The following is a 13,615-nucleotide window of genomic DNA, read 5'->3' on the forward strand; positions in this document are numbered from 1 at the left end:
CCTCAGCTTCCTCAGCTGTGAAGAGGATCACGCCCTGATAGGGTCCCCGTGGGGGCTGAAAGGGGAAAATGCAGACAAAGCCCTTAGCACCTTGCAGAGCACAAAGGAGCCCTCAGGAGAGGGGACTTCTGCGGTGCGTTCTCAGCACCTGGGGACGTACAGTATCTGTGGGGTCTCTCTGACCAGTAGTGCAACTGAACTGCAGTCAGAAGAGATTTGCTCCCTTGTCTATAAACAAACGAACGAAGAATTGTGAGGCCTTCGCGCGGCGAGGGGCGAGGAGCGCGGAGTGAGGCCCTGGGAGGAGTTCGCAGGGGACATTGTCCTCGGGTCTCGTGACTCCAGCTGAGGGGACTGGACGGGCCCCTATTATCAATCGCAGCAAGGAGAAGGTGGCGAGGCGACAAGGAGGTGTAGACGAAGTGCCCTGGAGTTCAGAGGAGGGAGGGATTGTCGTCTGGCTGAGGGAGTCAGAGAAGACTGCAGATGAGGCTCTGAGCTCACGTCTGTGGTCTTGATATGTGACCGTAGGACTCGTCTCACTATATGGACATGGAAATTTCAGATTGAAAACGTCCACATTCTGTAGTGCGAAAGTTGTGGCCACGTCTGAGGGCGTGCAAGTTCAGTGTGTGTTCTCTGATGACGGGGTCATGGAATCAGTGTCCATTAAAAATGAGAATCCGGTTTGGCTTTCCCCAGAGGACGGTGTCCATTGGTCCAGTGGTCTCTGCTTTTACATACTTCTTTTTTTTTTTACATACTCTTACAAACTCCCCTAGATTGGAAAGAAGGGCAGGGCAGTAGGAGAAGAAACCAGAGGGACACAGTGCTGGTCTTTGGTCTGCAGAAGTTCTGCATTACGGCCTGGTACCAAGACAATTGGCTCATGTTCTTAGGGAATGTTGTCCTGCTCTGGGAGCAATGAGATCTCTTGTCTTATCCTTTCTTTTCTCCTGCTCTAACTCTCTCTCCATCTTCTTTCCTGTGATTTGTCATTCTACTCAGTCTCTTGTGCATTCATCCATCAAACGTTCTTTTTTTTTTTAAGATTGACACCTGGGCTAACAACTGTTGCCAATTTTTTTTTTTCTGCTTTATCTCCCCAACCCCCCCCTGTACATAGTTGTATATCTTAGTTGCATCTCATCAAACATTCTTTGAGCTTCTAGTCTAAGAGCTCACGTGCTGCTGGAGGTAAGAAGATGAAGAAGATTCTTTGTGAATAGCTTTGACGCAGGATGTAGGGAGTGGAGTCCCTGGGAAATGCCTGAAAGGTGGGCTCCTTCCTGTATTTCTTCTGTTTCTGTTTCTATGTGTCCCCACACGCTGTTAGGAGCCGAGTGGGCCCCAGCCCTTTGCTTTTACAAGCTGCTTCTTCACGCTTCTAGCTCTTCTTCCTATGAAGCAGCTTGCTTGTATCTAAAAGCATTTTTAAATTTCAGTATAAAAAATAATTCTCTAATTGGGTTGAGTTAGAGGCATAAAAGGGAAATCAGGGCAGAGTAGGGAAAACTGGTGGTAAACTCATTCTGAAGCAGTGACACAGAAGTAGAATTTGTTGGGCCATAGAGGGAAGAATAAGTTCCCTTTTTCCCTCTGTTCTCTACTTTAGAGGCTTCTAATCCTGGCTAATTCCGTAGGTGGCCCACTGTCTCCATGGTGCGTTTTGAGAGGATTTGAAGAATAAGAGAAAGGCCCAGTCCAAAAATCTCTCTCCCTTTGATTCCTGAAATCTCAAGATTGGCAATTTAATTCTGTCTTAATTACCGCCTTCTTTGTTCCTCTTGTTTTTGAAAATGATCCTCCTCTGGGCAGCACATTCTAAGACAAATCCCCAACTCTTGAGGACACTCCCTTAAAATCACCTTCATCCAGAGCTGAGAAAGATGGGCGAATCCAAGTTCTGTTCTTGTAGATATGACCTAACTCCATCAGGTGGCCACGTATAACTGGGAAAGTACAGACTGTTGGATCCATTGCGCTCCGGCTTCATACGTCTCCATTGCCTGCATCTCTACCTCAGTCCTAAGGCCACGCTCAACGTCGCCCGTCACAGGCACCTTATAAGTCCCCACTCTGATCAACCCCACCCTCTCCTCTCGTATACCCGGGCAGTGAACTCCAGGCTGCTGCCCTCAGGAGTCTCAGGGCTTCTGTCTGCACTCAGGCCGACCAGCTGGGACAGGCTTCTCTCTCTCATGGAACCTTATTCAAGGCTGCAGGGCTGACGTCAACACATTCCAGTAAGGTCATCATCTGCTACCATGTTCCCCTGTGTTCCTGTCTAAGTCCCAAGAAGCAACAAATGGTGGTGTAACCTATGGCATTGCTGCCACCTAGCAAGGCCTGCCAGACTCTGAGCCAGAGCTGGAGAGGGTGAGAGCTGCCCTCCCAGCTTGACTTGGGCAGATCCGTGCTTTATGACCTGCCCTTTGCGCTATCACTGGTTCCCCTTGGTTCAGCCTCGCACCCCTGTGGCCATAGGGAGAGGTCATAACTGCCCCTTGCCTTACAACCACATGGACAGAGGTGGGAGGGAAGGTCTCCAGAAGAAAGGGGTGCCAGCCCCCAATCCCACCAGAGCTCAGGTCTCCTGACCACTGTAGAGACTCAGCAAGAGACAGGATGGGCTCCAAGTGGGGTGGTAACAGGGGACATGATGAGAAGTGGTCAAATCCTGGATGTATTTTTAAAGTAGAGCCGATGGGATTTCCCAATCAATGGGATGTGCAATGGGAAAGAAAAGAGGGGTTAAATGTGATCCTGAGGTCCCAAACCTCAGTTCTCATCTCATTTTAAATGTCACTCATCAGAATCTCTGATTTTCTCTGATTGTTCTCAGACTGACGCCACTTTCATCTCAGGACGGTCTTGTTTCTAAGAATCAGTTGCTCACTCCAGACTCTTTGAAAGTTACATTACTGTCTTTAGCTTTCTCTCTGCTGGCCTTGTGCGTAGTGTTTCAGAACTCACATCGTCACCCCTGTTAGAGATTCTCTGGGTGGGGTTGAGCCTGAAGATGATGTAACAGAGTGGCCGTGAATACAGCTTACCATCTCTCTGAAATGAACAAAGGACGGCGCCTTCTTTGCCAGCTCTCCAGCTTAAAGCTTTCGTGACAAATGTGTTGGGACAGCATGTAGATGGTTTCACAATGGAGGTCTCAGTCTGTCACTGTCTCAGTGAGTGGAAGTCACTTTACTGAGGTTTTGTTTCCCTGTCTCTGAAAACACAGGCTCACATTGAGCCAGCCCTAATGGCCTAGTGGTTAAAGTTCGGTGCTCACTGCTTTGGTGGCCAGGATTCACTTCCCAGTGGCAGAATGACACCGCTCATCAGTCAGTAGCCATGCTGTGGCAGCAGCTCACATAGAAGAGTAAAAGGCCCTACAACTAGAATATACAACTATGCTCTGGGGCTTTGGGGAGGGAAAAATGAGGAAGATTGGCAACGGATGTTAGCTCAGGGTGAATCTTCCTCAACAAAAAAAAAAAGGAAAAACCGGGTCATGCCCTTCAGTTTGAGATGAGAATCAACCAAAGGAGACAGTGGGTATATTTAAGCATTTATTATCTTAAGCTCTTTTTATATCTTAAAAAAATAAAATTTAATTTTATATTTATAACATATTAAATTTAAGCCCAATATTAATCTCTTTTTACGTAGTTATCTCATTTGATCCATATAAGGTAGGTGCTATTATTACTTGCATTTTACAGAAGAAAAAACTGAGGCTCAGATAGGTTCATTGACTCGTCCAGGGTCACACAGCTGGTACATGGTAAGGCTGGTGTTCACACCCAGGTCTGTGGACGCCAGACTCTGTTCTCTTAACCACTCCACCCACGTTTCTTCCAGTGTGAGCAGTGGGTCACCTGGGGGTGCTTGTTAGGTGTAGATTCCCAGATCCCACTCTCCAGACCCTGGGACTCAGACTCTGAGGCTGGGACCCGGAGATCCGTCCCTTATCAGGAGCTCTGGGTGATTACTGAGCAGCCTGAAGTGTGACGACCACTGTGTCTCATTACTTTGCCTCTAATGTTTGTTTAGCATCCTGCTTGTGTGTGTGTGGAGGACTGACAAATCCTCCAAGCCAGGTGGTGTGTAGAGTCCAAATTCTAGGATTTCATAAATACAAACAAGCAGATGATAGTTACAATACAGCATCTCTCTGTACTTTCAAGTTAATACATCAACGTAATAAAATGCGTAATGGTCAGAAATTGTTTGTAGAGAATAGTGTCCTGTCTAGTTCATTTAAACATACGGGAATTTTTTTAAAAACAGGATGCTGAGTAGTTAATAGTATCATTGGGAGGGCTGAAAAACCAGTCTTTAGAGTGAGCATCCAGAAATGACTCCCAAAATCACACCACAGAACTGGGCCTCATGAGCTATTGCTCGTGTCGTGGTCGGGAAGCTGCCTGCAAAGCAGCTTGAGGAGAGCAGGGATGCGGAGGAAGCCCGGGCTCAGGAGTGAGCAGAAGGGAAGCCCATGAGGGTGATCAGCAAGGAGGTTGTTCTCGGACCCAGAAACAGAAGCCAGGGAAGAAGAGGGTTCCAGAAGACGGGAGGGGCCAACGTTGTCAAATACAATGACAGGCCAATGGGAAAAAAAAGACAAGACTAATAAGTACTGTTGAGCTTGATGACTAAGTGACTTTCTCTGGGTCAGTTGGTGACTTTTAACAGCACAGTTTCAGGGGAATGTTAGAAAGAAGCCAGACGGGTCGAATAAGGAATAAATGGGAAATGAGCAGATGAACCAGCCCATGCCCCATGAACAACCCTTTGAAGAAGTTGAAATGGAAAGGAAAGAAGATTGTGGCTGGAGAAGATCTGGGGGTGCAGGGAGCTTTTAATTTCTTGTTTTGTCTGTTTGTTAGGTCAAGAGAAACTTGCACATAGCAGTAGCGGAGAAATTGATTGACGGGTCAGTGTTCTGAAGGTCAGAGAGGGAGAGGGGTCAAGGACTAGATGGAGGGGTTGGCCTGGAGTGCAAGAGCGACAGCTCCTCTAGGGCTGGAGGGAGGGAGGTGACGATGGGTACAGATACAGGTCCATCCCCAAGATCGGGTGAGTGATGACCATAATTATGGTCCTGATTTTCTTCTGGAAGTTGACCAGGTCCCCTGCTGAGAAGGAAGGGAGGGGCCCTTGGGTGTGGAGCTTGGAGGGGGGACAAGGTTTGAGACAGCGGCTGCTAAGGACAAGTGAAGGATTGTCAGTCAGGGATGTTGTCAGCCCAGGTAAAAGTGGAAGTTGTGAATTCACAGTGGGGCCAAACTGTCAAAATGGTATAGGATTTAGTATTCTGCAGCCCTGGACCAGGAGTGGAGAGGTGGGTCCCGGGACTGCCCCAAGGGCGACACTGATTTCCGGTCACGGTTGGACTCCGTGCCTCAGGTCTCCTAACTAAGCTTGATGTTTCCTGTTTGGGTGTCAGGTGCCTCAGGCAGGAACCCTGGAGCTGTCCCACTTACAGGAAGGAACGTACACCTTTCAGCTCACTGTGACGGACACCGCTGGGCAGAGAAGCTCCGACAACGTCTCAGTGACAGTGCTTCCCAGGGCCTTCTCCACGGGAGGTGAGAAGAAAGTCCTTCCCCACATTCCCAGTGGTCAGCAGAAACTGGGCTATTTACAGAAGGATAGTAATGGATTCGCATTTTGTATTCCAACTGCACGTTTCATTGGCTCTTCCATTTTATTTTTGGCTGTTGTTGAATGAGTGTCTTTACTAAAAATATAACCACAAAAAGGCTCCATTATATTTTGGGCTATGTGACACTGCTGGATTGGGGGAGTGCTCCAGGGGATGAGAATAGACTGTGTGAGCTCTGGGACCCTATAGACGCCCCTTCTTTCCTTGACTTGCTTTCATAAAGACAATCATCTGGCTTTCCCAGGAGAGGATCTTGTTTAAAGGTGGTGGTCTGTTGGATATGTGTGTTCAAAGAGTGCAGCTGAGGAGTACCTTTAAGACAAATTAAAATATATGAAATACATGTGTCAATTTAAAAGGAGTATTTAAAAATTTACACAGATGCATGGATACATTAATAATGTAGCTTTACGTTTATATGATGGTTCTCACATTCTGTTGCACAATGTAAACTCTTTTATCTCATTTATCTGTTTCTTACTTTCCTAAACATCTACCTTTCTAAGATTACCTCATCAAGTTAAAAAAAACTGCTAAAAAAGTTTTTAGAAAAGCTTAAAAAAGGGTCTGTCCCCGTGGCCGAGTGGTTAAGTTCACGTGCTCTGCTGCAGGCGGCCCAGTGTTTCGTTGGTTCGAATCCTGGGCGTGGATATGGCACTGCTCATCAAACCACGCTGAGGCAGCGTCCCACATGCCACAACTAGAAGGACCCACAACAAAGAATATACAGCTGTGTACTGGGGGGCTTTGGGGAGAAAAAGGAAAAAAATAAAATCTTTAAAAAAAAAAAAAGAAAAGCTTAAAAAAAACTTGGCAGCACTAAAGACATAGGGGCATCACAGAGGGAACGCCCGACAATCCCTTCTGGAGAAGTGCTGAGATGCTGTATATTCAGGGTGCTGTCACTTGGTGAATGGATGTTTTCTCAGTGTCCACAGTGCCCAGGAACTGTGTGAGCACTGGGCATGGGATGATCCGCTCCGTAGAGCTGGTCCCCGTCCCTGCATAGTGAACCTGTACCGTCACTGGCCATGGCTCTGAGAAACTCGCAGGGTGTCTGTGACGTCCTTGCTTCCTAAGTACTGGGATGAACTTAAGTCAGCACTTGGAAGAATAAGGATAAAAAGATTGGAATATGGCTGTGATTCACTGGACCATCGCTGATCTTGTCTTCCGTCAAAGACATAGGTCAGTGTGCATATTGGAAATGAAAGAGGAGATCCTAGAATCCTAAGGACTTGGCAGCCTCAATAATTTGCCTTCCGCCAGGATACAGAGCATAAGCAGCTCTCAGAATTTGGTTACCTGCCTCCCTGTCCAGCCAAGGTTTCAGCTTACTGTGAGGAAGGAGGGGTGACTGCACATGGACAGGCCGGACACCAAACTCCTGCCCACGGCAGCACCGTGAGGCAGTGATGGTGAGTAAGCAGAGCCGTCCATCCCAGCCCAGACTCGAGCTGGCCCTGTTGATTCATTGCAGCTGCACAGGAGGGCCAGACAGTTACTCAAATCATTTTTGAGGACCTTGAGGTCTGTGGGACGTGCACCGGGGCCATCGACAACACGGCATTGGCTCCAGCCAGTCACTCCCTAGGGAGGACCACTGGGCCCACAGCACTGTCCTCCTGGGACCCGGTGCTTGCCTGGGCAGGGACGAAGTTGAGTGCTGATCTGGGAGGAAAGTGCTCATGGGGAGAAGACACAGACACCCCATCATACCCGACAGAAATTAGGGAAGATTGCTTTTGTACAACTGAGGTCCCTGGGAGGGAGAAAGGGCCTGCTCTGGACTAAGCAGACGGCTGACCCCTCACCAGCCACTAGCCTGCCCTCGTTTATTTCTCCAGGCCAATTTTCCAGGCTCCAAGGGAAACTGCCAGTTGTCCGTTTGTGGCCTTTCTCCAAAATGATAATGTATTTGAAGTGGCAGAGAGGGATGTGAATCCCTTTTGATTACTGGAGGGACACTTGGGTATGGGTCTCCTGTATGTAACCTTATATAGAAAACAACGAAGAGTGGCTGTCGTCCTAACTGTGATCGGAATCACTCCCTGGTTAAACTGGAATAAAAACTGTGAATTAGAGTTAATAAAATACCACACAGAGACAGTGAGAGCCAGGGCTGTTTCTCTGCCCTCTGTTGTATATATTGATCTTGCAGTGAATGAGCCAGCTGTAATGGTGACCAAGGGTGGCGCCTTCTGGGGAAACAGAGAAGCAGGTACCCCTGCTTATGTGATAATATCTGGGTTAAGTTTTGGCTGTAGAGGCTGCATGTTTTCAAGCTTTATGAAGAATAGTCTATTCCAATAGCAAGACAACAAGCACTTCCCATATGATCTAGAGCAGTGGGCTCCAAATAGGACCCCTACAGATGGGCAAGACATTTTTAGGATGGAAAAGAAGACACTAGAACTTATATATTATTAATTTTAGATTTTCTCCTGTAAATTGTCAGTGTATTTTCTAACATGTACAATATCTTAGTACAGTAGTACATGTACCTTATTTAAAGATTGGAGATGCATGTTCTCCAGTATATTATTGGTTGAGATGCGTGGTCAAAAACGTTTGGAGACCACTAATCCAGAGGTAAATGGATAAATTACAAATCTGGATCTGTCTCCAGAACTACCAAGGAATGAGTAAAACCTTGAGATATTTAGGATTTTCACATCCTGAATTTAAGAAATGTGGGCAGTAGCTGTGTCCTGCTTGGACACAGAGGTCCCCTCCACTTCTCCTCCTGACTCCTTCCCTGTGACTGGAGCAAGCTCTCTTTTAGGCCCAAGTTCTCAGTCATAACTGAGGCCCTTTGCTTCCTCTTCTTTCTCAGGAATCTACCACCATGTCTTTACCCTCTTCTTCCTTCTGAATCAAGATAGCTTCAAATTGCCCTGCACCCAGATAGACTCCTTTCCCAGCCTTTAATTTAGCAGCTTTCCACTGAGATATGTATTCAGTGTTCGGCTTGGGCGTGTACACTACGCTCAGCAATTTGTCTCAGTGGAATATCATCGTTTACCACCCTCTCATGTCCTGAGAGAATTGTCCAGTCCGTTCTGTCCCTGGAGAATTATGGAACTCTTCATGACCTGCTTCTAGCCTAATATCTTTAATTTGCATTACCGGTGACAGAAAGTCCCCCAGATCTTGTAAATTTGGCAGAATCTGGAGTATGATGCAGGGGGTGAGGAGGAATGCCATCTAAGAAGATCCATGTGGCTCCTATGAGTTGCACTGTGGATTGAAACCTCCTAAGAGCTCCAAAAAGGAGAAAATTTCATTATTTGAAGAAATATTCATACCAGATAGTAACTAAGGATTATGTTTATTATTTACAGCACCAAAATGTATAGTAGACAACAAATAGGGTTTAATAGAGGAAAGTGAATCTCAGTAAAAATTGTTACTTAGGAAACAAGAATGCAGGACACAGCGTGCAGACGGTCTGGATGGAGGAGCCCAGGGCTGCTGCTTCTCTGTTCCCACCTCTTAGGCCGTGTCGGCTTGAGAACTGCCCTGAGACGAAGAGCCCAGGGTGATTCCTGAGAACTAAGTCAGGAGGGCCAAGAGGAGACCCCCTAACCTTTCCAGAACCCACTGCTCCATCCAGCTCCACCTGTTAGGTGTTTCCTCGTTGTCTGCATCCTGTGCACACTCAAAGGCATTTCATCTCACATTAGACTCTGCTAATCTTGGCCCAGTGGAAGTCTTACCTTCCCTGCCCTCCTGTGACTTGAGACTCGTTTATAAACAGGGTACTTGAGCGTTTGCTCATGCTACCACTTCTTTTGTGATGATGGCTGTTTCACTGATGCCACGCTGGCTTTCGAGGGAGTGGAGCAGTGTCCTGATGGGTCTGATGAAGCTTTCTCATCAACATTGTGTGTCAGCTGCATCGCATTTTCAGGCCAGGGGTTGGAAGGGGTGTCTGTATCCTCATAAGACTATTTGAACTCACTGTTGTTCTTTTTCTGCCCAGTTTCAGGTATAACTTTATCTGAACAAGCTGTGCCTTACATTAAATGAGCATTTACTATGAGTCTCTAGTCCAAGTGACAAATGTCAAATTTTTTTATATTTCTTACCCTTTTCAAAAATTGCTTTCAGTTTTCCAAAAGATTCTTCCCCATCCTAAAAATGCTGTATAGCATATACTTTTTTAAAAAACTAAGTTAACATAGCATTTTCATAAATTTTTTAGAAAATGTATGACATACTAGGGTGTGGCTCAGTCAGAGCTGTAAACCAGTCTTATAATGTCATATACATACAAATCACCAGAAGGAAGAGAAGCTACAGAAAGTTCATGATTCTGGCTTGAGGAAGAATGAAGAATCTAAAACCTTAGGTTTAAGTTTTGTCTTTGTCAATTTATGTGTGACGTTTAGAAAATTAATTATTGGGTGAAGAGAGAACAGATGACCCATTTGAAAATGAGAGAGAAGTTTTTTATGGGGCTCTGACGTGTCTTAGACAGATAGGTTATTTTTCCCAAATATCCATGACTTTAAATCTACTGCAAATGTAGTGGTTTTAGTTAAATTCCAGAAAAGCAACCCAACAACTAACAGCTGCTCTTCCACGCTTCAGTGAGCCTTGACCAGAAGATGGGGACCCGCACAGCAACTGCCCAGCCTAGAACCACAGGACCGAGCAAAGATGCCAGGGGGGGCTCCTTGTTGGAGAAGCCCCAGAAAGTCACTGCCCCAAACCAGCCCCCTGCGTCTTCAAACACGGAGAAGAGGAATCATTCCGCCTTCTGGGGACCAGAGAGTCCGACCGACCCTGGGATGCCAGGTAAGGACTGGAGGCCGGTTCTCCCCAGAGAGCCTCATTTTCTATAATGACACTTGGCTCAAAATTAAAGTTATGTTTGAAGAGTGTTGAGAAAATATCTTAAAAGAAAGAAGACAGTTAAAATGAAGAATTTGGCCCAAAAGAAAAAAAACACCTAACATTTGAGCTATTTATAGCAAGGAACACCTACTTAATACATCCCTACATTCCTACATCTCTGTATACGTACTCCAGAGATGCCAATACATTCATTTGTAAATAAGCTAGAGTTAGGAAGTTTTAACACCTATGTTACAGAAACTAATGCTCTAAGTGTTAAATGTTAGGTTATTTTGAGATGAAGCATCATAATCCCTATGTATTTATGTAAATCCTCTTCACCCCCACTAGTGAACGTAAAGAAACTATGATGTCACATTGATATGGTTGCATGTGTAATTCAATGTTATGCCTCCAGTTTAACTAAATCTGTGTTTTTTTTTAAATAAGGCTAACAAGATTTTTTAAATACATTCACACTGCAGAAACATTACAGAATTCTATCATTTTAAATTTCCTTTTTACACATTCATATTTGCATGGTTGTATGACATACGGAACAGAAATACAGACGATCACATTTCTGTGTGCTTTTGTGAGTGTCTTCAATACTCAGACCTCACACATTCTACTGAAATAATCTCTCACTATTCTAATAACTTTTTAAAGACAATTTTTAATTCATTGCAGAAGATGCAAATAATTAAAAAGGAAAATGACTTAAAATACCATCCTTTATTGATAATAACTTTTCATGTTTGGCATATTTCCTTCCAATCTTGTTTATCTGCTTTGTGGATTTTAAGTTTCCATACAAACGTGTCCACACAATCTTCCATGAGGGCTTTCCTCTCCGACAGCCGAGGTGCAGGCGCTTCCATGCTGTTTGGTCTCTTCCTTGCTGGTGCTTCCCCCTACTGGTCAAATCCGTCACTCCATCCAGCCTGGGGATTCGTTTTACTCCATTTTCTCCACGTGGATGGTTTGTGTGCAGACAGACACCTGAGACACAGTCGGGGGGACCAGGTGGTTCTGGCAGGAGGGAGGAAGAGTTGAGGGGAGAAGTGGGTTCTCGGAGGCCGGGACGGAGAACTCCTGCCCCGTCGCTGTAGGAGGGGCTCACGTGAGATGAAGGATCAGCTGCAGGCAGCGTGGAGACCACGGGCCAGGTCTCCTTCCTCAGGTTCTGGTCTCGGCTCTGCCTTTAGAACCTTGAGTAAGTCGCTTCCTGTCTCTGAATCTGTTTCCTTGTCAGTTCACAAGCGTTTCACCAGATGACCTCCGAGGCCCGTCCAGCTCTGGAGTCTGTTTCAGGAAGGACAGTAGCCTCGCGCCCAGGCAGCTCTCTATCAGCCTGTCTGTGCTGGATGTTGCTCAGAGATCCCGGGCTGGCTGCTGGGGAGGGAGGACTCAGCCTCAGATCCTTCTGAAAATAAGGCTCCAGGCTGCCCCCACCAACTGAGGGGAGTTGGCCCCCAATTTGAAATGTATTTGCAATCTCTGCTTTTGTCCTTTTTGATAATAAGCCTTTGACATTGGCTGTGAAGGTGTAAGGAATGGAGTTTCACAGATGCAGAGAGATTAGAGTCCACTAATTACTTATATATTGTTTTTTGCTAATTATTAAAGTAATGCATTACAGTAGAAAATCTGGAAATACAGAATAATGTAAAGAAGAAAATGAAAATCATCTAGCAAAACCCACCATTGACAGTTTGTTGCATTTTCTTCTGGTTGCTTCTATTTGGACACATAAGTGCACACGTTTATTCACTATTAACAAAATGAGGATAATAGTATTTTTACAAAACTTTTATTTTTCTTGCTTATGAGCATTTTCATGCGTTACTAAACATCCGTCAAAAACACAAGTTTTGACAGTCCAGGGTGAAGAGAGTAGGAAAAGAAGATAGAACTTTTCACATGTCAGAAAGGGCCTCAGAGCACATGCTTTCTGTTTAGACAGCAGCCATGGCCCCATTCCCCTTGTTGTCCCTAAGACACCAGACTAGAATCCTCAGCCTCCAGTTTCATGTGAGTGGAAATTATGTTCTACCCAGCATAACATAAATAGACTTAAAAATTCAGGACTAGAGCTGGCCCAGTGGCATAGTGGTTAAGTTCGTGCTCTCTGCTTTGACAGCCCAGGGTTCGCAGCTTCAAATCCCAGGCTCACTAAGCCATGCTGTGGTGGCATCCCGCATATAACATAGGGGAAAATTGGCACAGATGTCAGCTCAGTGACAGTCTTCCTCAAACAAAATGAGGAAGATTGGCAACAGATGTTAACTCAGGGCCAAAATTCCTCACCGAAAAGAAAAGCATACTTTAAAAAAATGCACAATTACTCATGCCCCGTGCCTGAGGGTTACAGGATCATCAGCTAGTGCAGTAACTGTGGAGACGAGTTCAATGTCCTGCTGCCTCCTCCCCCACAGACAGGTTGGGAGGATAAATAAGACTTACCTCAGGGAAGACGTGCTAGGGAGATGCTAAGACTAATACTAATAATGTAGCACAGAAGGTCATGAGATGCAGTTTTTCACCTGTCACAGTGACAAAGGTGAAAACGTACAATAATCAAAATTTATAAGAATACAGAGAAACCAGTTTCATGGGCTTTGGGGGGGATTGAAATTAGTACAATCTTCCAGAGGGCAATTTCTGAAGCCTTAAAACTGTGTAGCTTTGACCCAATTATCGTCTTCTTGGGAATGTGTCCCAAGCACGTTACTAAGGGTGAAATTAAGGATGTGCACAGATCTTTGGTCTCACCAGTGAGAGCCTGCTCTGTCCGCTCAGAGCCGTCGGCGGGGAGAGCACAGGCCGTGTGGTGCCGGGGTTTGCTCCAATGCAGCAGCGCAATGCTGACTTGTTCCCGGACGTGGTTGCAGCTGGAGGGCCTGTTCTCTGTGTGGTCCAATCATCCATTAACAAGGCTGTCCCCTTGAATCTGACCCAGCCGGTGGGAAGAAATCTGCGCTCCAGCACTGCATGGTGCTGGAAAACTGGTGTCGTATCCACGTTCACATGGAATCCGTGTTCTGGGAACCTGAGAATTCCCATCCAGCCCGCAGGTCAGCACCTTCTTTAAGGGTCTGGATG

The 13,615-nt window shown here is 45.9% G+C and overlaps 1 protein-coding gene across 1 annotated transcript in view; it reads left to right on the forward strand.

Moving 5' to 3' along the window:
* LRP11 (LDL receptor related protein 11) overlaps window positions 1–13,615 on the forward strand; it is a 42,493-nt gene that overhangs the window by 17,810 nt on the left and 11,068 nt on the right. Inside the window, exons 3-4 of the mRNA XM_046669809.1 lie at window positions 5,450–5,591; window positions 10,265–10,471. Of these exons, the coding sequence (XP_046525765.1) occupies window positions 5,450–5,591; window positions 10,265–10,471 (349 nt within the window). The remainder of the gene's footprint in view (window positions 1–5,449; window positions 5,592–10,264; window positions 10,472–13,615) is intronic.

This window comes from Equus quagga, chromosome 8 (genome assembly GCF_021613505.1).
Source record: "Equus quagga isolate Etosha38 chromosome 8, UCLA_HA_Equagga_1.0, whole genome shotgun sequence".
NCBI classification, from domain to species: Eukaryota; Metazoa; Chordata; class Mammalia; order Perissodactyla; family Equidae; genus Equus; species Equus quagga.